Source organism: Macaca nemestrina, chromosome 9, assembly GCF_043159975.1.
Source record: "Macaca nemestrina isolate mMacNem1 chromosome 9, mMacNem.hap1, whole genome shotgun sequence".
Classification (NCBI taxonomy): domain Eukaryota; kingdom Metazoa; phylum Chordata; class Mammalia; order Primates; family Cercopithecidae; genus Macaca; species Macaca nemestrina.
This window is the reverse complement of record NC_092133.1, coordinates 45,819,678-45,846,361: the sequence shown is the minus strand read 5'-3', so window position 1 is coordinate 45,846,361 and position 26,684 is coordinate 45,819,678. Positions and strand designations below refer to the sequence as shown.

The following is a 26,684-nucleotide window of genomic DNA, read 5'->3' as shown; positions in this document are numbered from 1 at the left end:
AATTGTCAGTAATTTTGTTTCAACTGGTATTCACACATAAATTATTCACCCAATGTTGACAACTAGTAGATTTACATATTTTTTACGTTTGCCTATCCTTTTTTGGGTAAGGATTAACAGAATGTATAACCTACATTATAGGTACACTACTAATCACTTGCTACTTGAAAAAACCTAAAGCTTTGAAATCTTTTTATTATTGCACACAGACTTATGCCAAAAATGGAGATAAAGAGAAAAATGTCATCCACTAAACCCCAACAAATAATGTCGACAATGTGGTCTCCTCGTAGACTTGCATTGACTTAATTTTTTTAAAAAATGTTATTGCATATTTTGACTAGATTATAAATGCATATGGTTAAAAAATTCACATGATTCAAAAAAGTTCCCCTCCCACTCATCTTCCATGTGATATTTCCTTTAGCTAACCTACTTAGCAATTCTATATTTATCCTGCTAAACATGAATGACAGTTGTTTGCTGAAATTACATTGAATGTGATGTAATAAGTCATTGTAAGTTTACATTTTTTAGCTTTAATAATTTTTAATGTTTTAATGAAGAGTAGTAGTACTGCTCTTCAAAGTACTACTATTTTCCCTTACCTTTTACTGTTTTGTTAAGAAAATCATATAGAAATAAAATTCCAGCTATTCAAAAACTGTACCTTAAGTACAGGTAGAGAATTGCTAAAACTGTATACTATTTTGTAGTTTTAGCATGCTTTTGTGTAACTGCATCTGGTGTTTGATCCTCATGAGAACCCTGTTAAGAAGGAAGGGTACATATTATTGTCCTGATTTTCCTTCGAAAACACGTCAGAGTTTGTATTTTGACTGTCAGCATTGAAATACAAGTCTTTTATTTATAAAATTGTGGTCTTTATACTGTGGCCAAAATCTTAAATCACTTGTCAGGATTAGAAATGGTTTATACCTGTTTTTTTGACATTTATACACGTACACACATATTTTTAAATTGTCTATAATAAAATCATGCGCATCTTTGAAAAAATATTAGGAGTACTACAATGGATACCTACATTCTTGCTATTTATCATACCTGGTTTTTTGTTTGTTTGTTTGTTTTTTGAGACAGTCTGTCTCTGTTGTCCAGGCTGGAGTGCAGTGGCGCGATCTCAGCTCATTGCAACCTCCGTCTCCCAGGCTCAAGTGATTGTCCTGCCTCAACCTCCCAAGTAGCTGGGACTACAGGTACACACCACCACGCCCAGCTAATTTTTTGTATTTTTGGTAGAGACGGGGTTTCACCATGTTGGCCAGGCTGGTCTCGAACTCCTGACCTCAAGTGATTCAGCCCGCCTTGGCCTCCCAAAGTGCTGAGATTACAGGTTGTGAGCCACTGTGCCCGGCCTGTTTTTAAATTCACATAAATATGTTTTATATTTTTCATTAGGGAGAATAAGGTTATTTGTGTCCAGAATTTTTAAGACACTGGGGAGGTGCAGATGCCAGTAGTAATTTAAAGAGAAATAATTGCAAATTCTTTTTCCTCCTGAGTATACTTTCATTTAAATTACAGTTTTCTGTAAGTTACTTTTAACTGTTAAACTTCTTAATGTTGCTTATTGTTTGTCTTATATTTCTAGGTTGGATTTTTCTTAAGTCACATGTCTAATAAACCCTTAAATACCTCATTTATTCATCATCGTTAGTGAATGCATTATTGTACATATTAGATTTTTCTCTTTAGATAACTCAGCTTCCCCATAATGCCACATATATATATTTTGTTTGTTTTATTATTTAATGAACTCTTGAGAACTACATGCATTTTAATCATTTGTAATACTTACATTTTCTAAAATCCTTCATTTTCCCCTGGTTTCTTCAGCAAAGAGATGCATGTAGTACAGGGATAGCTTTACTTCTGTTAGAAGATTGTTGCACACATTTACATCATCTGCATACTCCTGTTTTTGTTGGACTCTAATGCCAGCATCAGTTTTTGCTGCTGCTATTTCTGCCTCTTAAAGGCAGTATGCCTCTGTCTAGTTTGCTGATTCTGATACGCTTTGCCCTGGAAAGTAGGTAATCAAGTTTGTGAGGAACTGTGTGTTTAAGGAGTCCATAAATCCTTGTGGGGAGCCCTAGGTGTAAAGAGCACAGCTGTAGGGCAGAGGCCTTTGACATTTATTTTGGATATGCAGTGGCCTTTGCCTATGGGGTTCATGGGTCAGAGCACTGTTGTGACCTTTGAATAAATGGGGTGTTGCGATAATTGTTTCAAGGGAGAAGAGTTATTCTTATATTATCCTTTGTATTGATATTGCTCTTATTTATTACTGAGCTGGATTTAAGTATTAATCATTTAAGGTCAAATTTCTAATGTACATATGTTCTTCAATGGCTACAACCCAGTTACTATAGCAATTTAGTGAAATAACTATAATGGAACTTTTTTTTTGAATTTGGCTTCTCTTTTTTTTTTTCTGTCCACCAGGGAGTAACTATTCCCAGTCAGAGGCGCTATGTGTATTATTATAGCTACCTGTTAAAGAATCACCTGGATTATAGACCAGTGGCACTGTTGTTTCACAAGATGATGTTTGAAACTATTCCAATGTTCAGTGGCGGAACTTGCAGTAAGTGCTCTGAATTCTCATCCTTCCATGTATTGGAACAGTTTTCTTACCATATCTAGAAGTTTATATAAAAATTTAGAAAGAAATTTACCACATTTAAAATTTATGCAGGAGACTGTATTTCTGAAGCATTTGAACAAATTAATTAGCTTTGTTGTTCAACTCATTGGGCTAAAGAAGCCAAAAGCAATGGGTTTTAATGTAGTCGAAGCCAAATTATATTTATGAAAGAAATATTCTGTGTTATACACCAAATACAGCCCAATTCTGACCAGATGATGGAAGAACCTGTCCCATCAGAGGTCCAGCATGAGGTCCAGCAGAGGTCCACCAGAGGAGTTCAGCAATTTGCTGGTCTTAGGGCAGGGATCAAGTCCTTAATATCTTAGGGAAACTAGGTATTGACAATAATGGTGACAAAGCAATAAAAAGGAAAGGAAGAAGTGATAAGACATGGCAGCAAGCTGAAGTAAGATTAGTAAAGAATAGGAATCAAAGTATGTGGAGTGTTAGAGAAAACCTGGATTTAGATCTGGATTCCCGTCCTAGATCTGTCATTAATCTACTGTGTAACCCTGGGCACATCATCTACCTCTCTTTGAGTTTGCTTGTCAATAAAATGAAGAGACTTTGAAATCTGAAACTTCTGGATAAGTATGAAGTACAGATTATATCACTGATGTCTGCCTCTAATTTATTTCTCCCTTTTACCCTAATCTCTATAAGTCTACCTCAGTCATCCTGATCCTATTCTACTTCTCCGATCATGTTTGTCAGATAGGTGTGATCATCATCATTAGATCTGTTCTGTATTCTTAGAGACAGATAACTTTATCAAAGACCAGAGTTTATTAGTATAGCATGTTAAATAAAGGCTTCTAAAGAGTCTCATTGATGCTCTTTACATCTCAGTACAGTTTTTAAAACTGCTGAATGCAAGGTACTGGGCTGTTGGAAGTGACTAATAAAGGAATGTAACAGATTCATAGAGAAGGAAAAAGGAGGAAGAAACTCATGCTCTTCCTGTAGTATTGATGTCAGTGTAAGAGCCAAGAGAAAGGCATAAAGTATCATGGAGATATTAAGGGAGAGAAAATATTCACTTTAGTAATCTTTCCTAATTTTCTAGTTTCCTCTTATGTACTATGATTTAATACTGTAGTAAAGCTTTAATAAAAAACTAGCTATATGTAATTAAGTGGGAGGTTGTGGGGCTAGGCATAAGGCTCACACCTGTAACCACAGCACTTTGGGAGGCTGAGGCAGGCAGATCACTTGATCTCAGGAGTTTGAGACCAGCGTGGGCAACAAGGTGAAACCCCATCTCTACTAAAAACACAAAAATTAGCTGGGCATGGTGGCGCGCACCTGTAGTCCCAGCTTCTCGGGAGACTGAGGCAGGAGAATCACTTGAACCTGGGAGGCCAAGGTTGCAGTGAGCTGAGATCATGCCACTGCACTCCATCCTGGGCATTGGAGCAAGACTTTGTCTTAGAAATAAATAAATAAAAATAAAATAAAATAAATGGGAGGTTCTGTGTATCAATTACAAATGCTACATTCAGAAAAGCTTTTGAAGGTTTTCAAACAGTTTCTTAAAGGAGGTTCACCAGCTCTTTATTGAACATTGGAAAAAACATACAGTTTAGATTGGCATTAAAACTGAAAGAAGTGGCCAGACGCAGTGGCTCACACCTGTAATCCCAGCACTTTGGAAGGCCGAGGTGGACAGGTCACCTGAGGTCAGGAGTTCAAGACCAGCCTGGCCAACATGGTGAAACCCCAACTCTACTAAAAATACAAAAATTAGCCAGGTGTGGTGATGCATGCCTGTAGTCCCAGGTACTTGGAAGGCTGAGGCAGGAGAATCGCTTGAAGCCAGAAGTTACAGCGAGCCGAGATTGCGTCATTGCACTCCAGCCAAGGCAATAAGAGTAAGACTCCGCATCAAAAAAAAAAAAAGACTCCTGAAAGAAGTATTACAGGCAATGGGAAATAGCTTCAGTTGAAGTGCAGCAGAAGGAAAAAGCTAGACAAGAATGTAGTGACAGATAATAGGTATGGAACGTATGACTGACTGTTAGAGGATCCTGAATGGGGATAACAGACTTGATTTGATAAATACTGAGATGTCATGATAACACTTGAGGATTAAACCATGTTTTTAAGGACAGTTGTACGCAAAGTTATAATCGCAAGAGTAAAACATAGTGGAAAAGAAACCAGTAATAAAACTTGCCTTAATGCAGGTATGCTAAGACAATCAAATGGGATTTCATTAATTTTTTATTTGCCATTTATAGCTAAAGATTTTGTAAAAGTTTTGATCCCAGTCAGGTGAAATAGTCACAGAAAGAAAGAAAAGTGAATCTGAGACTTGAAGACATTAATGTTGATATTTTGGTTTTAAACGTGTTTTAAATCTCGTAAAAGTGAGCTTCTCACATGACAATATTCAGTGGGTACTTGGGAGTATGGGTTCGAATCTAGGTAGGAGATATATCGATATTTTGGGCAGCGTCAGGAAAGGGAGAGTAGTTAAGCCTTTCATATAAATATGGTCTGGAGTTTGGGGATGGGAAGTCTCGGAGGAAAGGAAGAAAAGGAGAGGGTGAGGACTGTGATAAGAATGGCAACTTGGGTTTAGGAAGAAGAGGAATCAATAAAGAAAACAGAGGTAGTGCTGAAAAATACAGCATCTTCTGTAGGGATTTGCAGCTTTTTCTTACTTGATTTTTGTCGTAGTATTTCCAAGTGATAGAAAAAGTTACTATACTCTAGACGTTTAACAGGGTTAAAAATGTTACTGAAAGATGATCAGTGTGGTTTTCTTTCAAGACTATAACAATATGTATATATCTAAGGAAATTTAATTCTGACTTTAAAAAATTGTTTTACTTGTATAAATTTAGGGACACAAGTGTAATTTTGTTACGTGTATAGATTGTGTAGTGGTCAAGTCAGGGCTTTTAGGGTGTCCATCATCTGAATAATATACATTGTACCCATTAAGTAATTTCTCATTATCTCCTCTCCCTTTCAAGTCTCCACTATCTCCCATTCTCTGCATTCTGATTTTCATTTGCTAGGTGTATTAGGTTGTTTTTGCGTTGCTATAAAGAAATACTAGAGACTGAGTATTAAACAGGTTTAACCTGTTTTCTTTATAAATTCTTCTTTAATTGGTTCATGGTTCTGCACGCTATACAGAAAGCATAGCAGCATCTGCTTCTGGGGAGGCCTCAACAAGCCTCCAATCATGGCTGAAGGCAAAAGGGGAGCATGGTGAGAATGGGAGCAAGAAAGAGAAGGAGTGGTGGGGAGAAGGTGCCACCCACTTTTAAATGCCAGCTCACTAATCACCAAGAGGATGGCCCAAGCCATTCATGTGGGATCTGCCCCCATGATTCAAGCACCTTCCACCAGGCCCCACCTCTAGCATTGGGGATTACAATTCAACCTCAGATTTGGGAGGGAAAGATATCCAGACTATATCACTAGGTCTGGATCTTGTTATTTTTTTTTTGGAGCATACTCAGTCATATACGAGGATATATATTGTAGAAGTCCACAGAACCATACTAATATTGGACTTCTGCTTGGTTAGGTCTTATCTCTCTGAAACATGATATTCATATTGCAGAGAAGATTATTTTCTTTAGTGATTGAGGAAATCTTTACTACTTATAGATTTTTATATAATACTAAAATATTTGAAGTTGTACATTTTGGATGTAGTTTAATTGAAACCTGGAAGTACTATTAATTTGCTTTTGAAAGTCCTAAAATCAGGGTTATCAGATTCTGAATTAATGGAGTTTAAAAAGATTACAAGGCAGTTTTGCAATTTTATTCTGATTAATTTTATCACAGCTTTGGAATCCTACTTTGTTTATTTGCTTCTTCAAGTTAGATTTCCCAGCGAAATTTCAGTATCACATAAAGTCTTATGAAATGGCCCATTGCACTTTGAACTTTGAGGGAAGGAAGTGAAATTTATTGATAGATTGTTGGTGTAATATTTCTCCTGTTTGTGGTAGCTTTTTCAAATAATGTATCTTAGAAGACCATGTTAGAATAACCTGCATGCTTTTATCAAACATATTATGTGATTGCTGATAGTGCTTTAAATATTACATAGAAATAGTAGTAGGTGTTTACTAAACTGGAAATTTCGTATAACTTGGTTTAGCTTTTGCCTTGTTCTCAGTGACATTGATAAAAATGTAAGACTTTTGTTTATCTTTTAGAATAATGACACCTTTTGGTGCTGAAAATTTTTTGTTTCTTATATATATACATAGTATATATATAAAATATATTTAAATATAATATTTCTCATAACTTTATGTAAGCTTGTGTTTCTCTTTCTCTGTAATCTTTGCATGTTTTCTTCAAATGGCACTTCATAACCTCCTAAGGTTAATAAATTTCTTTATAATGGACTTTTGTTTTCTAATTCCTCAACGTATGACAAATGAATTATATATACTTTGTCAAATTATTTAGGTAACTTTAAGTTTTTTATGTCCTGGGATCATAACATTCATCAGTCTTTAATTTCTGTCATTAAGGTCATTAGCTATAAATGAATTTATGAGTAGATTTAAAAAATAAAACATATAGGCTGGGCGCGGTGGCTCAAGCCTGTAATCCCAGCACTTTGGGAGGCCGAGACGGGTGGATCACGAGGTCAGGAGATCGAGACCATCCTGGCTAACATGGTGAAACCCCGTCTCTACTAAGAAATACAAAAAACTAGCCGGGCGAGGTGGTGGGCGCCTGTAGTCCCAGCTACTGGGGAGGCTGAGGCCGGAGAATGGTGTGAACCCGGGAGGCGGAGCTTGCAGTGAGCTGAGATCCGGCCACTGCACTCCAGCCTGGGCTACAGAGCGAGACTCCGTCTCAAAAAAAAAATATATATATATATAATCCTTCCCTTAACACACTTTCCCACCATTTGGTTGAATTGCTAGTGTAAAAGCATGATGAATTTTGAGAAGTTATATTTTACCAGTTACTTTATTTTTTTATTTATTTATTTTTTTGAGACAGAGTCTTGCTCAGTCGCCCAGGCTGGAGTGCAGTGGCGCCATCTCAGCTCACTGCAAGCTCCGCCTCCTGGGTTCACTCCATTCTTCTGCCTCAGCCTCCCGAGTAGCTGGGACTACAGGCGCCCGCCGCCACGCCCGGCTAATTTTTTGCATTTTTAGTAGAGACGGGGTTTCACCGTGTTAGCCAGGATCGTTTCGATCTCCTGACCTCATGATCCGCCCGCCTCGGCCTCCCAAAGTGCTGGGATTACAGGCGTAAGCCACTGCGCCCGGCCAGTTAACTTTATTTTTTACCAGTTAACTTAAAACAGACATGGGCCAAAGCCAGAATACTTGTTAATGAAAATGAGATGTTTTGGAGGAAAGGGAGGTTGTGCTGCAGTTTTTACTTGAACTCTGTTGCATTTCTTTACAGAAATTTCAAATCTTTTGTTTCTTGTTTATGATGGTAGCATTATATATCTTTAAAATGTGATCTATAGGTAAAATGAATGATGGTTAAATTTTTAAATAAATATTTAGACTTGTGTTTTTGAAATTTATTATAACATTGTTATAGGTTTTATCCTCTTTCTCTTGTGAACATGTAATGATTTATATTTTGTGATCTTTGCCACATGCTAGAGACTTCAGAATACTATAGCAAATATCTGTCTTCTTTATGTTTTAAAATTTTTCCTGACCACTGCCTGTTGATACCTGTCTTAAAAGTTATTTTGATGTTGTTCACAAATGTACCAGATAATTATTTCATGGTTTTTAATGCTTAAAGTTTTTATTTATATTAGGATTTTTAGTATGATTTTAATGTTAAAGTTTTGAAGTTATTCTGCCGCTAAAAGTCTAATCTTGGGACTTATTATTCAGGAAACAGAAATTGACTTTTATACAAGTAATAGGACCTTATTTTGAAAGTTCAAACTGGAGAAAATCTTACATTTTTTCTATTTCTATTTCATTTATTTCCATTGATTTGCTTTAGATCAAGATTGCAGATGCGGAATCCATATTTTGTGAATATTGCTGATATTAATCATTAAAATCACTTTTGACAGTTTGACAGTTAAAGGCATTTCCTGTGAAATGATACTAGTATGTATTTAACCATGCAGATCCTCAGTTTGTGGTCTGCCAGCTAAAGGTGAAGATATATTCCTCCAATTCAGGCCCCACACGACGGGAAGACAAGTTCATGTACTTTGAGTTCCCTCAGCCGTTACCTGTGTGTGGTGATATCAAAGTAGAGTTCTTCCACAAACAGAACAAGATGCTAAAAAAGGTTTGTACTTTACTTTTATTGGGAGAAATATCCAAAATACGGACAGATTAAAAGCTATATTTTATTTTATGACATGTAAGGAACTATAATTTGTTTTCTATTAGATATGCAGGTGTTTTGCTTACTCTGGCATTGGTGAGACACTATAAGGGTAAATAATCCTATTTGAAGGAAAAGGCCTTACAGCATTGGAACATGAGAGGAATTTTCCTTAACAAGGATGGTTAACTGAGAAGAAATTAGCATGGGACCAAGATTTTAAAAATTTTGGTCTATAGTAGAAATGAGATCTGTTCTGTGGTCTTACATAGTGACACAAACCACTTTTTCTTCATTTTGGCTTACGTTTCTTTTTCTTTCCCCCCTTTTTTTTTTCCTTTTTGTTAGAGAGAGGGTCTCGTTCTATTGCCCAGGCTGAGTAGCTAAGACTACAAGCATGTGCCACCACACCCAGCTAATTTTTTTATTTTTTTATTTTTTTTTTTAGGGAAAGGGTCTCACTGTGTTGCCCAGTCTGGTCTCAAACTCCTGGGCACAAGCAGTCCTCATGCTTCGGCATCCCAAAGTGTTGGAATTATAGGAGTGAGCCATCATGCCTGACCTTATATTTCTTAAGACTTGATTATTTTCTATTTAGCTTCTGTGGATTTACTGATTAGTTTTTTAACTAGGAGAGAAATCAGTATAAAGAGGAAGTAATAAAGAATGAAAGCATGGTATTGAAATGTGCAGGTTTAGAAAGTTAATCAAGTTGGAATTTGATTGGCCTGTATTTAGAGAAGGCAACGACTTAGTTTAAAACCAACTACTGGCCCAGCGCGGTGGCTCACGCCTGTAATTCCAGCACTTTGGGAGGCTGAGGCAGGCAGATCACCTGAGGTCAGGTGTTCGAGACCAGCCTGGTCAACATGGTAAAACCCCGTCTCTACTAAAAATACAAAAAAATTAGCCGGGTATGGTGGCAGGTGCCTGTTATCCCAGCTACTCAGGAGGATTGAGGCAAGAGAATTGCTTGAACCCAAGAGGTGGAGGTTGCATGAGCCAAGAATGCACTGTTGCACTCCAGCCTGGGCAACAAGAGTGAAACTCTGTCTCAAAGAAAAAGGGAAAAAAAAAACCAAAAACCAACTGTCTTCATTTAAAATATTAAATGTGTATATTTAAAGTGAGACTAAGGTGCAACATTTTTAGATAGTAATGAAGAAAAGCAGTAAATTTGTATTGTTGCTGCCTTGTTAAACATACTAGATAGCATATTGCTAATCTTTAAACATTCTCAATAATAGGATATATTTAGTTGTTCTGATTTTTAGCTTTTCTTTTGAAAGAAAATAAGAGGAAGTTTCATTTACTGCATAATTTTAAATGCTGCTTTGACGTATCAGAAGAAATATAATTTCCTTTATCCAGAATCCAAGTAGCTGGAAAAAAAAAATCAAAATGTACTGAACATCTTTTTTTAAACCAGAAACCCATTTCCTATCATCTGTACAAGTAAAAGTTAAATATATCTCAATAACTTTGAAAAATTATTTTTTGATAATCCAGGAAGTATTAACAACTGTTTTAAAATTAAGATAACTAGTAATTTTTATTTTGCTTTCAAAAATAGGCACCTACATCATCATCTCTGCATACCTTTAGGAATTTACTAATTCTTATTTCCCTTCATCTGTACTTTAACACATGCAAAATTGAAGGTTAATTACTTATGATTTACTTGTTTATCCTTGACTACACAAATTTCCATTTTATTGATTTTCCCTGCCTTATTTAAGAATATGCTGTGATTAAAACAGACAAAAAGTTTTAGTATAATCCATATATATATATGGAATTCACCTTTTTGTTATTTAAATATTATTAGCTTATTTTCTTCTAATTCTAAGTAAAATACAGTTACTGGCTGAAATAATTGAAATAAGCAAAAAAAAATTTAAAGACTTGTAAACAAAGTTACTTTGTCAGGTACTGCTAAAAGATGCAATAAAATTTAAGACATAATATCCTTAAAGATCTTATTTTCTAGGGGAAAAAAAACTTTTAAGATAAATTAGAATAAAAGATTTAAATGGCATTTTAAGGTACCAATAAGATGACACAAGGCTGTACATCATTAATTGCCAAATTATTTATGCAGGCCAGATTTCTGTGTTGGTCAATAGAGGTTTAAAGTGATGAACTTCTGTTGTGGTTTTTTATTAAGAAAGTATTATCTTATTAGAAGTGATTTTTTTAAGAACAAGCATTTTATAACATCAAAAGAAATCAGTAGTACTCTTCCCTATCCCCTCATATTTATTCTGAAAGTATTGAAGCATTATATTGTCATGTAAGAAAGTAGAGCTTCTCATGTTTGTATTGCTGTAGAAGTAAACATGTATTTGTGGTGTGTCATCAGGGAAGTTGCACTCTCCTTCTAAGAACTTTTGTTACAAAAGTAAATCTTGGAATAGGTAGCTCATTTGAAAAGTAGAAGAAATTAAGTCCATATCTGAATTTTGTTTTTATATGTATGTACACATAAACTAAAAACATATTTAAAGCTAGTATTAGACTAGAAAAGAGGTTTTTTTACTTAAAAATTTAAGACAAAAGTAATTTATCTTAGATCTTGTGAGATTGTAGTTTTGGTTTAAAATTTGAGTGCCAAAAAATCATGTGAATGAAAATGCAACAGATAACTCAGATTGCCTTATAATAGTCTTTGTGTTTACCTTTATTCAAAATATCAAGTGATAGTTTATTTTGTTGACATTTTGGCAAATGTTTAACGCAGGTGACATATTTTCTTTTTTAAAAAAATAAAACATCATTAATTAAAATATGTCATTTCATTTCTTTTTCTTTTTTTTTTTTTTTTTTTTTTTTTTTTTAGGACAAAATGTTTCACTTTTGGGTAAATACATTCTTCATACCAGGACCAGAGGAAACCTCAGAAAAAGTAGAAAATGGAAGTCTATGTGATCAAGAAATTGATAGCATTTGCAGTATAGAGCGTGCAGATAATGACAAGGAATATCTAGTACTTACTTTAACAAAAAATGATCTTGACAAAGCAAATAAAGACAAAGCCAACCGATACTTTTCTCCAAATTTTAAGGTCAGTTAAATTAAACATTTTGTGGGGGTTGGTGACTTGTATGTGTGTGATGTGTGTTTAATTCTAGGAGCACAGCTGATGAAGAACTTGCTTGACAAGTTTTTAAATTATGTATTATTTAGAAGCTGTGTTTACATAGCAGTAACATGAAAGTTTCTAATAAAATACCCAATGTACACGGAGTCAAAAAAGCTGCAGTTTTCCTTTTCCCAATTCTTTGTTGTTGTTTGGTAAAATCTGGTGCAAAGGTGCGGGAGGGGGCTAAATGACTGGGATATGAAGTAGGAATGGGAGAGGAAAGAAATGGATGGGAACTCAGTCATTTGGGAATGATTGATATGGAATGTTTTTACTGCTTCCACTCCTGTCTCCCTTCCAATTTATTCTCAACCCCTCAGAGTGATCTTAAAAATAGACTTGATTGTGTCACTTCTGTTTACACTTTATAAAGACCTTGTGTTTTTTTTTTTTTACCATGACCTACAAGGACCATCATAATTTAGCACAGGCCTACCTCCTACATCAGCACTAATCACCTTCTCTCTTTGCTTCTTGAGATTCAGTCATACTGGTCTCTCTTCAGTTCTTCAAAATGCTAAGCTTCTGCTTCTAGTCGTTCCAGTTCTTTTCCTTCTCCCGGTACCTTTTCATCTCAGCCTTTTCCCCCGACCTTCTCATAGCTATCTTCATATTTCCAGCCTTAGCTTCAATCTCATATTCTCTGAAGGTCTCTGATTGTCCTCCTGTTATTCTTTTTTTAAAAAATCCTATTTCCTTATATTGTGTCTTACAATTATTTGGTTTGTTTCATTTTTGTGTATATATGATATATGTATTTATACATAGGTATATATGTCTACTTATAGACAATAATTGTTCAGATTTAAAAAATCTGATTTGTAAACATTCCCAAATGGTTTGCCATTTTTTTCTTCCCCTTTCCTATTTCTTGTTCTACCTGATTTTCCCCTGTTCATTCACCACACTCTTTTCTTTCTCTTTTTTACTCTCTCTTAATTTGTCATTCAATTTTTATAACATGTAACAAATCTAACTGTAGCTTCTGAGTTTTTAAGAATATTGCTAGTAATACTTCACCTGTAATCCCAGCACTTTGGGAGGCTAAGGCAGGCAGAGCACTTGAGGCTAGGAGTTTAAGACCAGCCAGGCCAATATGGCGAAACCCTGTCTGCACTAAAAATACAAAAATTAGCTGGGCGTGGTGTCACACACCTGTAATCCCAGCACTTGGGAGGCTGAGGCACAAGAATTGCTTGAGCCTGGGAGGTGGAGGTTGCAGTGAGCCGAGATCACACCAGTGCACATGCACTTCAGTGACACAACAAGACTCTCTCTTAATAAAAAAGAAAAGAAAGAAAGAAATATATATATATGTTTGTATATTGGTAGTAATAGTAATACTTAAAAAAAGGTAAAGGGGCCCCTACATGTTTTAAGTGAAAATAGATCTAACGTTAAATGCCTTTAGCTCTTAAATTTTTTTAAGTGTTTAGAAATTTCCCTTTTTAAAAAATTTTAATACATAATAATTGTACATATTTATGGGATACAGAGTGATATTTTCATGTATGCAGTGTGTGATGATCAAATCAGGATAAGAGCATATGAATCACCTTAAACATTTGTCATTTGTTTGTGTTGGGAACATTTAAACTTCTATCTTCTAGCTATTTGAAAATATACGGTAAATTATTGTTGACTAGTTAGAGTTCTATAGAATGCTATAATTTATTCCTCCTGTCTGTAATTTTTTGTCTTTTAACCAACATCTGCCTATCCTCCCCTACCCCTCCCTTTCCCAGCCTCTAATAACCACACTCCTATGAGCTCAACTTTTTTAGCTCCCATATATGAGTGAAAACATACAGTATTTATCTTTCTGTACCTGACTTATTTTACTTGACATCATGTCCTCCGGGCTAGACATTCTCTTTAGAATCCACAGGTTTCCTTTCTTTTCTCTAAATCTGCATTTTGCTCAACCATTAACTTTTAAAATGCCTTTTTCCCTTTAGTTTTATTGTTTTGTTTCAATATTGCAAGACGTTTTATATTTGTGACTACAAATAAAAACTCTCCGTTATTAGTAAACAAATACAATGTCATATAGTGGTAAGTGCTATAAAAAATAGAGACAGGATAGAGAGTAATCTTGGTTTGTGTGTTTTTTGTTTTTTAGCTAGGATGATTAGAGAAGGCCCAACCAAGCAAATAACATTTAAGCAGAGGCCTAAATCATGAGTGAGTTATACAGATATCTGGGAAAAGAGGGAAGAGTAGAGATGCAGAATCCCTTAGACAAGAATGAGCTTGGTATATTTGAAGAGTGGATACGTCATTTTGACTAAAACAGAGTGGACGAGAAAACCAGTCCAAGTGTAAAGATACTAGTATGTGTTCAGCATAGGAAGGATGTAATCTGAATTTTGTGTTTAATATTCCCTGTGTTAATGCTTTCAAAACATAGACGAGTGAGGCAAGTAGGGAGAAGGGGTAATAATGGAAGCTGGGAGATTGGTTAAGAGGCACTTGACCATCCTGGCTAACACGGTGAAACCCCATCTCTACTAAAAATACAAGAAATTAGCCAGGCATGGTGGCGGGCACCTGTAGTCCCAGCTACTCGGGAGGCTGAGGCAGGAGAATGGCGTGAACCTGGGAGGCGGAGCTTGCAGTGAGCCGAGATCGCACCACTGCACTCCGGCCTGAGCGACAGAGCGAGAGTCCGTCTCAAAAAAAAAAAAAAGGCATTTGAATAGTTTAGTAAAGGTGAGAGATGTTTGCTTCTTGTTGCCCCTCACTGCGTAGAATAGTGGCAGTGAAGGGTAACAAGAAGCTGTCAGATTAACTTAAAGAGTTTACTGATGCAGTGGATGTTGGTTGTAAGAGAAGAATTGGTAATGACTCTTAGATAATAGGGGAGGGGCTGTCAATATAATATAATGAAGAAGGGATTTGAAGTCAGATCTGATTTAAATCTCACATCCACTACCTACTGTTAATAGTTATGTAGCCTTTAACAAGTTCCCTAACCTTTCTGGGCGGTAGCTACCTCCCCTTGGAAATGGAAATACCTAACATGTAGGGTTGTTTTGACAGTTATTTTCACTAGGCATGTAAAGGCCCTTGGCTCTCTGTTTAGACCACTGTATTATGTTAATATCTCTCTCCTTCCTCCCTTTAGGTAAAGTTTTTAGGGCTAATAAATCCCAGTATCAATGTTGATCAGTAGTTTGTGTCTGTGTAGTGTTGTTTATATCAAAAACTACATTGAAGCCGGGCACAGTGGCTGACGCCTAAAATCCCAACCTTTGGGAGGCCAAGGTGGGCAGATCACCTGAACTAAGGAGTTTGAGACCAGCCTGGGCAACATGGTGAAATCCTGTCTGTACAAAAAATATAAAAGCTAGCTAGGTGTGGTGGCATGCACCTGTAGTCCCAGCTACTTGGGAGGCTGAGGTGGGAGGATCACTTGATCCTGGGAGTTTGAGCCTGCAGTGAGCTGTGAAGATGCCACTGCACCCTAGTCTGGGTGACAGAGCAAGACCCTGTCTCAAAAAAAAAAAAAAAACCAGAAAGAAATACATTGATTTTTCTCATAGGTATTAAGAGAAACATTCTTTTTGAACTCAGTCATTTGTGAATTGAATTTTATAATGCAAAGGCTATATTATGTAAACTATTGATGACTTTCAATCTGCATTTGTTTTATAGAATTGTTTAGTTAATGTTTGCAGCTTATATTAAAAAATAAAATTGAGGTTGGGCGTGGTGGCTCACACCTGTAATCCCAGCACTTTGGGAGGCTGAGGTAGGTAGATTGCCTGAGCTCAGGAGTTTGAGATCAGCCTGGACAACATGATGAAACCCCATTTCTACTACAATACAAAAAATTAGCTGGGTGTGGTGGTGTGCACCTGTAGCCCAGCTGTTCGGAATGCTAAGGCATGAGAATTGCTTGAACCTGGGAGTCAGAGGTTGCAGTGAGCTGAGATCATGCCACTGCACTCCAGCCTGGCAACAGAGCAAGACTGTCTCCAGAAATAAAAATAAATAAATTGTATTAACATCCTGATAGTTTATCTGTTCAGTACCTAGCAAGAAAGAAAATGTTGAACATCTTAATAAGAAGAGGGTCATTTAAAAGACCTCTTCAAGATCATGTTTGTTATAGTGCTGTTCATCTGCAAAATGGAATAAATTAATCTGTTAAAATATATTTCACTAAATAGTTTAAGATGAGTCATATTTGTGGGTTTTCATTTTAAATTTTCTTTCTCTAGGTGAAGCTGTACTTCACAAAAACAGTAGAGGAGCCGTCAAATCCAGAGGCTAGCAGTTCAACTTCTGTAACACCAGATGTTAGTGACAATGAACCTGATCATTATAGATATTCTGACACCACTGACTCTGATCCAGAGAATGAACCTTTTGATGAAGATCAGCATACACAAATTACAAAAGTCTGAATTTTTTTTTTATCAAGAGGGATAAAATACCATGAAAACAAACTTGAATAAACTGAAAATGGACCTTTTTTTTTTTAATGGCAATAGGACATTGTGTCAGATTACCAGTTATAGGAACAATTCTCTTTTCCTGACCAATCTTGTTTTACCCTATACATCCACAGGGTTTTGACACTTGTTGTCCAGTTGAAAAAAGGTTGTGTAGCTGTGTCATGTATATACCTTTTTGTGTCAAAAGGACATTTAAAATTCAATTAGGATTAATAAAGATGGCACTTTCCAATTTTATTCCAGTTTTATAAAAAGTGGAGACAGACTGATGTGTATACGTAGGAATTTTTTCCTTTTGTGTTCTGTCACCAACTGAAGTGGCTAAATACTGGTTCACATCCTACCCCTTTGCACTTGTGGCAACAGATAAGTTTGCAGTTGGCTAAGAGAAGTTTCCGAAGGGTTTTACTACATTCTAATGCATGTATTCGGGTTAGGGGAATGGAGGGAATGCTCAGAAAGGAAATACATTTTATGCTGGACTCTGGACCATATACCATCTCCAGCTATTTACACACACCTTTCTTTAGCATGCTACAGTTATTAATCTGGACATTTGAGGAATTGGCCGCTGTCACTGCTTGTTGTTTGCGCATTTTTTTTTAAAGCATATTGGTGCTAGAAAAGGCAGCTAAAGGAAGTGAATCTGTATTGGGGTACAGGAATGAACCTTCTGCAACATCTTAAGATCCACAAATGAAGGGATATAAAAATAATGTCATAGATAAGAAACACAGCAACAATGACTTAACCATATAAATGTGGAGGCTATCAACAAAGAATGGGCTTGAAACATTATAAAAATTGACAATGATTTATTAAATATGTTTTCTCAATTGTAACGACTTCTCCATCTCCTGTGTAATCAAGGCCAGTGCTAAAAGTCAGATGCTATTAGTACCTACATCAGTCAACAACTTACACTTATTTTATTAGTTTTCAATCATACCTGCTGTGGATGCTTCATGTGCTGCCTGCAAGCTTCTTTTTTCTCATTAAATATAAAATATTTTGTAATGCTGCACAGAAATTTTCAATTTGAGATTCTACAGTAAGCGTTTTTTTTCTTTGAAGATTTATGATGCACTTATTCAATAGCTGTCAGCTGTTCCACCATTTTGACCTTACACATTCTATTACAATGAGTTTTGCAGTTTTGCACATTTTTTAAATATCATTAACTCTTAGGGAATTTTACTTGAATACTGAATACATATAATGTTTATATAAAAAAGGACATTTGTGTTAAAAAGGAAATTAGAGTTGCAGTAAACTTTCAACGCTGCACAAAAAAAAAAGGACATTTGATTTTTCAGTAGAAATTGTCCTACATGTGCTTTATTGATTTGCTATTGAAAGAATAGGGTGTTTTTTGTTTTTGTTTTTGTTTTTTTTTTTAAAATGTGCAGTGTTGAATCATTTCTTCATAGTGCTACCCCGAGTTGGGACTAGGGCTTCAATTTCACTTCTTAAAAAAATTTCATCATATATTTGATATGCCCAGACTGCATACGATTTTAAGTGGAGTACAACTACTATTGTAAAGCTAATGTGAGGATACTATTAAAAAAGGATTTTTTTTTCCAGAAATTTGGTGTCTTCAAATTATACCTTCACCTTGACGTTTGAATATCCAGCCATTATATTTCTTAATGGTATAAAATTCCATTTTCAATAACTTATTGGTGCTGAAATTGTTCACTAGCTGTGGTCTGACCTAGTTAATTTACAAACACAGATTGAATAGGACCTACTAGAGCAGCATTCATAGAGTTTGATGGCAAATAGATTAGGCAGAACTTCATCTCAAATATTCTTAGTAAATAATGTTGACATGTTTTCCATACCTTGTCAGTTTCATTCAACAATTTTTAAATTTTTAACAAAGCTCTTAAGATTTACACATTTATATTTAAACATCGATGAGTATTGATTGATTACTCCTAAGTTAAATTGGTAAAGTTAGAGACAACTATTCCTAACCCCTCACCATTGAAATTTATATGCCACCTTGTCTTTCATAAAAGCTGAAAATTGTTACCTAAAATGAAAATCAACTTCATGTTTTGAAGATAGTTATAAATATTATTATTTGTTACAATTTTGGGCACCGCATATTAAAACATTTATTGTTCCAGTATGTAACATGGAGGGCCAGGTCATAAATAATGACATTATAATGGGCTTTTGCACTGTTACTATTTTTCCTTTGGAATGTGAAGGTCTGAATGAGGGTTTTGATTTTGAATGTTTCAATGTTTTTGAGAAGCCTTGCTTACATTTTATGGTGTAGTCATTGGAAATGGAAAAATGGCATTATATATATTATATATATAAATATATATTATACATACTCTCCTTACTTTATTTCAGTTACCATCCCCATAGAATTTGACAAGAATTGCTATGACTGAAAGGTTTTCGAGTCCTAATTAAACCTTTATTTATGGCAGTATTCATAATTAGCCTGAAATGCATTCTGTAGGTAATCTCTGAGTTTCTGGAATGTTTTCTTAGACTTTTTGGATGTGCAGCAGCTTACATGTCTGAAGTTACTTGAAGGCATCACTTTTAAGAAAGCTTACAATTGGGCCCTGTACCATCCCAAGTCCTTTGTAGCTCCTCTTGAACATGTTTGCCATACTTTTAAAAGGGTAGTTGAATAAATAGCGTCACCATTCTTTGCTGTGGCACAGGTTATAAACTTAAGTGGAGTTTACCGGCAGCATCAAATGTTTCAGCTTTAAAAAATAAAAGTAGGGTACAAGTTTAATGTTTAGTTATAGAAATTTTGTGCAATATGTTCATAACGATGGCTGTGGTTGCCACAAAGTGCCTCGTTTACCTTTAAATACTGTTAATGTGTCATGCATGCAGATGGAAGGGGTGGAACTGTGCACTAAAGTGGGGGCTTTAACTGTAGTGTTTGGCAGAGTTGCCTTCTACCTGCCAGTTCAAAAGTTCAACCTGTTTTCCTATAGAATATATATACTAAAAAATTTCAGTCTGTTAAACAGCCTTACTCAATTCAGCCTCTTCAGATACTCTTGTGCTGTGCAGCAGTGGCTCTGTGTGTAAATGCTATGCACTGAGGATACACAAAAATACCAATATGATGTGTACAGGATAATGCCTCATCCCAATCAGATGTCCATTTGTTATTGTGTTTGTTAACAACCCTTTATCTCTTAGTGTTATAAACTCCACTTAAAACTGATTAAAGTCTCATTCTTGTCATTGTGTGGGTGTTTTATTAAATGAGAGTTTATAATTCAAATTACTTAAATCCATTGAAGTTTTAATTAATGGGCAGCCAAATGTGAATAAAAAGCTTTCAGTTTTTTTTTTTCCTGCTGTCCTTCAAAGCCTACTGTTTAAAAAAAAAAAAAAAAAAAAAAAAATGACCTGGGAGTAGAGTATCTGTCTACTCATGTTTAATTAAGAAAAACACTTATTTTTAGGGCTTTAGTCATCATTTCATAAATTGTATAAACACATTAAATAGCATTCTAGTCCTGAAAAAGTTCAAGATTCTTGGAAAATTGTGCATATTTTTATTAGGCCAGATGTTTGAAGATAATTCCCCAGAATGGATTTGATACTTTAGATTTCAATTTTGTGGCTTTTCTCTATTATTCTGTACTCTGCCATCAGCATATGGAAAGCTTCATCTACTCATCATGACTTGTGCCATATAAAAATTGATATTTTGGAATATTCTAAAGGACTTTTTGTACTTGAATTTAATCATGTTGTTTCTAATATTCTTAAAAGCTTGAAGACTAAAGCATATCCTTTCAACAAAGCATAGTAAGGTAATAAGAAAGTGTAGTTTGTACAAATGTTTAAAAAATAAAGTAGACAATGTTACAGTGGGACTTATTTCAAGTTTACATTTTCTCCATGTAATTTTTTAAAAAGTAAATGAAAAATGTGCAATAATGTAAAATATGAAGTGTATGTGTACACACATTTTATTTTTAGGTATCTTAGGTATACGTATGGCTGAAAACTATACTGGAGTCTAACAGTATTCTAATTTATAAGAAGATATTTTGGTGATGTTTGAAAAATAGAAATGTGCTAGTTTTGTTTTTATATCATGTCCTTAGTATGTTGTAATATGAGCTGGCTTGGTTCAGTAAATGCCATCACCATTTCCATTGAGAATTTAAAACTCACCAGTGTTTAATATGCAGGCTTCCAAAGGCTTATGAAAAAAATCAAGACCCTTAAATCTAGTTAATTTGCTGCTAACATAAAACTCTTTTGTTTCTTTTATTTTTGCCAGATAATTAGACACACATCTAAAGCTTAGTTTTAAATGGCTTAAGTGTAGCTATTGATTAGTGCTGTTGCTAGTGCAGAAAGAAATGTTTGTGAATGGAAACAGGAATATTTAGCCCAAACTGTTGTAAGGACAGTACCTGAAAACCAGGAAACAGGAAAATGGAAAAAATCTTTTAAAGATGAAATGTTGGAACCAACTTTCTTATAGAATTAATTATATGTGGCTATAGAAAGCCTAATGATTGTTGCTTATTTTTGAGAGCAAATTATTCTTTTATGACCATAATCTTGCTATTTTTCCATCTTCCAAAAGATCTTCCTTCTAATATGTGTATCAGAACATGGGTAGCCAGTCAGAGAAATTCATATTGGTTGGTAGCTTTAAAAAGTTTGTAATGTGAAGACAGGAAAGGACAAAATAGTTTGCTTTGGTGGTAGTACTCTGGTTCTTAAGCTAGATATTTTGAGACTACTTCCCCATCAAAACAACCATAAGTAGTCACTCGTAATCCTACCACCTGGAGACATAGCCATTATTAATATGTTAGTGACTATACAATCATGTTTTTTTCTGTATATTCATGTATGTTTTTTAAAAATGAAATTTATACCGTACCTGATCTCAAAGCCTTTTAGCTTAGTATATCTGTCATGAATTTGTAGGATGTTCCATTGCATCAGAAAACGGACAGTGATTTGATTACTTTCTAATGCCACAGATGCAGATTACATGTAGTTATTGAGAATCTTTTCGAATTCAGTGGGTTAATCATGAATGTCTAAATATTGTTGACATTTGGATGATACATGTAAATTAAAGTTACATTTGTTTAGCATAGACAAGCTTAACATTGTAGATATTTCTCTTCAAAAATCATCTTAAACATTTGCATTTGGAATTATGTGTTAAATAGAATGTGTGAAACACTGTATTAGTAAACCATCACCTTTCTACTTCCTTATAGTTTGAACTTTTCAGTTTTTATAGTTCCCAAACAGTTGCTCAATTTACAGCAAATTAATTTAACATCTGCCAAAAAAAGGCTACTGTTGGCTTATCAATTATCTTTAAATTTAAATGCTCATGTGACTTTTATCACATCAAAAAATGTTTCATTAATGGTTCACCTTTAGCTCTGAAAAGTGCCGTGTTTAGTAATTATAATGGGCTTATAAAAACATGCAACTCTTTTTGACAGTTATTTGAGAATTTTAGTGAAAAATATTTACTTGAGGGCAGTATATAACTTAAAAACCAATATATTGATATTTTTAAAACATTTTTACATATAAGTAAACTGCCATCTTTGAGCATAACTACATTTAAAAATAAAACTGCATATTTTTAAATCAAGTGTTTAACAAGAATTTATATTTTTTATTTTTTTAAATTAAAAATAATTTATATTTCCTCTGTTGCATGTGGATTCTCATCTGTCCTTATAATGGTTAGAGATTTTATTTGTGTGGAATGGAGCAAGGCTTGTAGTCATGGTTCTACTGTTTCAGTTTGCCAAGTCTGTTTACTGCAGTGAAATTCATCAAATGTTTAAGTGTGGTTTTCTGTAGCCTATCATTTATTGGCTATTTTTTTATGTACAGCTTTAGGATTTTCTGCCTACTCTATCCAGTTGTCCAAATGATATCCTACATTTTACAAATTCCCTTTCAATTTCTATTTTCTTTTTCCATTAAATTGCCCTCATGTCCTAATGTGCAGTTTGTAAGTGTGTGTGTGTGTGTGTGTGTGTGTGTGTGTGTATTTGATTTTCAAGAGTGCTAGATTTCCAATTTGAGAGATTAAATAATTTAATTCAGGCAAACATTTTTCATTGGAATATCACAGTTCATTGTAATGAAAATGTTAATCCTGGCTGACCTTTGACATACAGTAATGAATCTTGGGTATTAATGATTTGTTAGTAGCATCTTGATGTGTGCTTTAATGAGTTATTTTCAAAGTTGTGCATTAAACCAAAGTTGGCATACTGGAAGTGTTTATATCAAGTTCCATTTGGTTACTGATGGACAAAAAATAGAAATGCCTTCCTATGGAGAGTATTTTTCCTTTAAAAAATTAAAAAGGTTAATTATTTTGACTATTCGGTTTTAAACTTTTTATTCATCCAACAAATATCAAGTCCCTGATATACATATGGGTTTGGAATACGTTAGTGATCAAAATAGACACACTCTATCCCTGCCCTTGAAGAGTTTACACCCCAGTAGAGGAAACAGAATTTACATTAATAATTATAAGTTGTGATACATGCTGTGGAAAGTGAGGTGCATGTAAAAATGGTTATCAAACATTATGCTCCCCAAAATTTCCATCCCCTTGCAGTTGAATGAGGCCTGTGTAACTAGATTATTCTAATGTAATGCAGAAAGTAGTGTGACACTCCACTTTCTGTAAAGGCAATGAAAAAAATTTACCGTTCAGTTTCTCTCTTCCCCTACTGCTGTGATTAAGGATTTTGCATGTTCTAGATGGTACAGCTTTGTCAGCCCGGGTTTTGAGTGATACTGGAGCAGAACTCCCTCAAATTCTCCCTCTGCCACACTAAACTTGTTAGATATTAGCATGAATAAGAAACCATTTAGACTGATGCTTTGGGACAATTTTTTTTTTTATCACAGTGTAAGTTATATCCTGACTAAAACAGTGCTTTGGAAAGATCAGGGAAGGGTTTCTTGAGCTACAAGAGGGAGTTAAGAATGAAGCAAAATGAAATATGGCATCTTCAAATGACATGATGCAATAAACTTTAAATTGCAAGTTATTCAGTAGTTACTGAGCACCAGGTATGTGTCAGACACTGTTCTAGATGCTTGGGATACAAGTGGCTGAACAGCAGGACCTTGCCTTCATGGAGCTTACATTCTACCAAGGGAAAATAGTCAAATATGTGAGGTAATGTGTGCTACAGTAGAAATGAAAGGTAAGGGAGCTCAGGATTGCTGGGTGCAGAGATTTCAGTGTTGAATGGGGTAGCAGGACTCACTGGGAAGGTAAGATGTGAAGGCTGCTGAAACAGTGGCGTTAGGATTTTCCTTCATTCTTTCAACCAGCGAGATGCACTCAGAACCCTCTATACAATTTTATTCTCACTTTATACAACTCTGTACATTAGTTCTGAGTTTTCAAGATTATTATTGGCATATCTAGGCAGAATTTTTAGGAATACCACCCAAAATAGTCGCAATGTTCTAAAACCATTTTGTTTTCTAAATTGGTTTGGCAAACTATACAAACAGTCTGTTCCTTTTCGTTCTCCAAGTTGAGTTTTTAAATTTAAATTTTTCTTATATATTCTGTGCATTTTGACAATACTTAACACTTTTCAGAAGACATTAAAGTTCTGTTACGGCCTTAAGCATTTCTGTAAAGCTGAAAGGAAATATCATTTATGATTTATTGATGGGAAACAGTTACAAATTTTGAGTTACTTGAAAAACAAAAGGGATGAGATTTATGGCCTAGTGTTGTGTTTTCTTTCTTCACCCATAAGCAAAAATCTCTGAAAAAGCACCAGTATCTAGTAAAATATTTTTCCCCAAAAAATATTTTCTATTTTCCTCTCATCTCACCTCAGAGTTTAAGAAGCTTAACATTGTGATCAAAGGAAAATAGTATAATTGAATATTTTATACTGTAGAAATTTGCAACTATATAAAGGCATTATTAACGTTTTGCTAGTGATCAGTTTCCTATTAGGGCAGCCACATAAAATTAGGCATGAAACTTTAAAAGAAAATGTTGACTCTTAACTTTTCCTGCTTTAATGCTTAATTTTAAAATAGATTTAAGCAACTTTAAAAGCATTTTCCTGAGCAACTGCATTTTGTTTTCATTCTGAATTTAATGAGACTCTTTTTTTCTTTTACATTTTACTTTGCTTTAGAAAGGATTTAAGATAGCTGAATGGGTTTCCCAGTGTGAGAAAAATTGTCATGTAAATTTAGAAAAAAGTATTGTATATATCCCTTGATTTTGGCTTAAGAGTTAGAATTTACGTAGAATGTTTCCTGACTCAACTTCATTGGAATTTGAAAGTACATTCCAATAGTATTGTGAGCTGCTCCTTTAAACATTGATAAGTAGGCTTCAAACTTAATTTTCAAGGAAATAAGCCATACTTTTACTGTAGGGTTTATTAATGTGAAATACCTGAGAGTGCAAATAGTTACGTGTCCCTATTTAATAATATAAACAGTTAAATGTGACATGTAAATATTGTGAAATTTAGCAAAAATATAACCTGTAAAATTAATCTCTAGTAAGCTAATATTCTCTCAGTAATAAAACTTAGAGAGCTAAAATCACCCAATTAACTGACATTAGAACACATTGTGATATGTGGGAGAACTATTAGTGAATTATAGTCATGTTTATACTTCTCTTTTCAATTATAATCATGTTTTTGAAATGAGATCTCATTTTCCAGTCCTTATTACCTATAAGGAAGAGAAATGTATGTAAATTTCACAAATTCATATGAAAATTAACAAACTTCTTAAGTGTTACTCAGTATTTCTACAGAGATATCATTAACAGGAAAGCCCAACATTTTACATGGTTATCTTTAACAAGGGAAGTACAGTGGTTGTTTAATTAATTAGCTAATACTTCATTTACTGTGTATAGTCATCATAATTCATATGAATAATACATGGATCTTTTAGGATTATTAGTACTGTATATTCAATGCTTGAAAGGGAAAATACCTTTTAGTGTTTGGTAAAAGAGTAAGCATAAGGTAAATTTTCCCTTCTGTTAGACTCAGCAGAACTATTTAATGTGTTTAACTGTCCTTGGAGAAGACTGAGCCATTGTTTCTGTAAAAATCCAATAGGGTTAAAACAAAAATATCACTTTGAACATGATTTACTTGGCTAGGAGGCACTTGAAAGCTTTAAGCAACTCAAATCTTTCTTTAGAAAATTAGACACAATTCTACCTCAGAAAACTTGAAGACATTTACAATTCATAGGAATTCTGTAGTAAGTCAGCTCACCTACCTAAAGACCAAAATGAAGGAGCACAGCAAGAAAGGAAGCTGAAGTAAGGAGAGAACAGAAAGCGGAAGGAAAAGCATGAAAAGAGCCCAAATTAACTGTGACTACTGGGGGCTGCTACAGGGAATGGGAAGAGAATAGCATTGTTCTGAGCCCACAATATGTGCCATGCTGCAGTAGTCAGTTCACAGGCTTGACACATTCTTCAATGTAGGTGATTTTATCTCATTTTATGCACAAAGACTGAAAGGGAACTTAAATCATCCAGGTGTCTCTCACAACTAGTAAATAGAGAACTGGATTTGGACCCACAGCAGTCTTATTTCTATCATACTATACATACTACTTCTTAAACAGAATCAAGTTTACAAAGCAAACAAAAAAGTGGCCAGGTTTGGTGTCTCACACCTGTAATCACAGCACTTTGGGAGGCTGAGACAGGAGGATTGCTTGAACCCAGGAGTTCGAGACTAGCCTGAGCAACATAGAAAGACCCTGTCTCTACAAAAAAATTAAAAAATTATCCAGGCATGGTAGTGCTGGATATAGTCCCAGCTGCTTGGGAGACCAAGCTGGGAGGATTGTTTGAGCTTGGGAGGTTGAGGCTACAGTGAGCCATGATCTGTGCCATTGCACTCCAGCCTGGGCGACAGGGTGAGACCTCGTCTCTTAAAAACAAGTCTAAAACAACTCACAGGTAATGGAGTCATGACAAATTTTTTTTTGTTTACTGACACAAGAAAAAGCTAATGACAAGTTGATGGGTGCTGACGAGTTGATGGGTGCAGCA

At 34.9% G+C, this 26,684-nt stretch overlaps 1 protein-coding gene across 2 annotated transcripts in view; it reads left to right on the top strand.

Annotated features, from left to right (window-relative positions):
• LOC105480917 (phosphatase and tensin homolog) overlaps positions 1 to 19,822 on the top strand; it is a 104,820-nt gene extending 84,998 nt beyond the window's left edge. For both annotated transcript variants that reach the window (XM_011740112.3, XM_071069542.1), the window contains 4 exons: positions 2,467 to 2,608; positions 8,775 to 8,941; positions 11,820 to 12,044; positions 16,349 to 19,822. In XM_011740112.3, the coding sequence (XP_011738414.1) occupies positions 2,467 to 2,608; positions 8,775 to 8,941; positions 11,820 to 12,044; positions 16,349 to 16,534 (720 nt within the window). In that variant the 3' untranslated portion in view covers positions 16,535 to 19,822. The remainder of the gene's footprint in view (positions 1 to 2,466; positions 2,609 to 8,774; positions 8,942 to 11,819; positions 12,045 to 16,348) is intronic.
• The last annotated feature ends 6,862 nt before the right edge of the window (positions 19,823 to 26,684 follow it).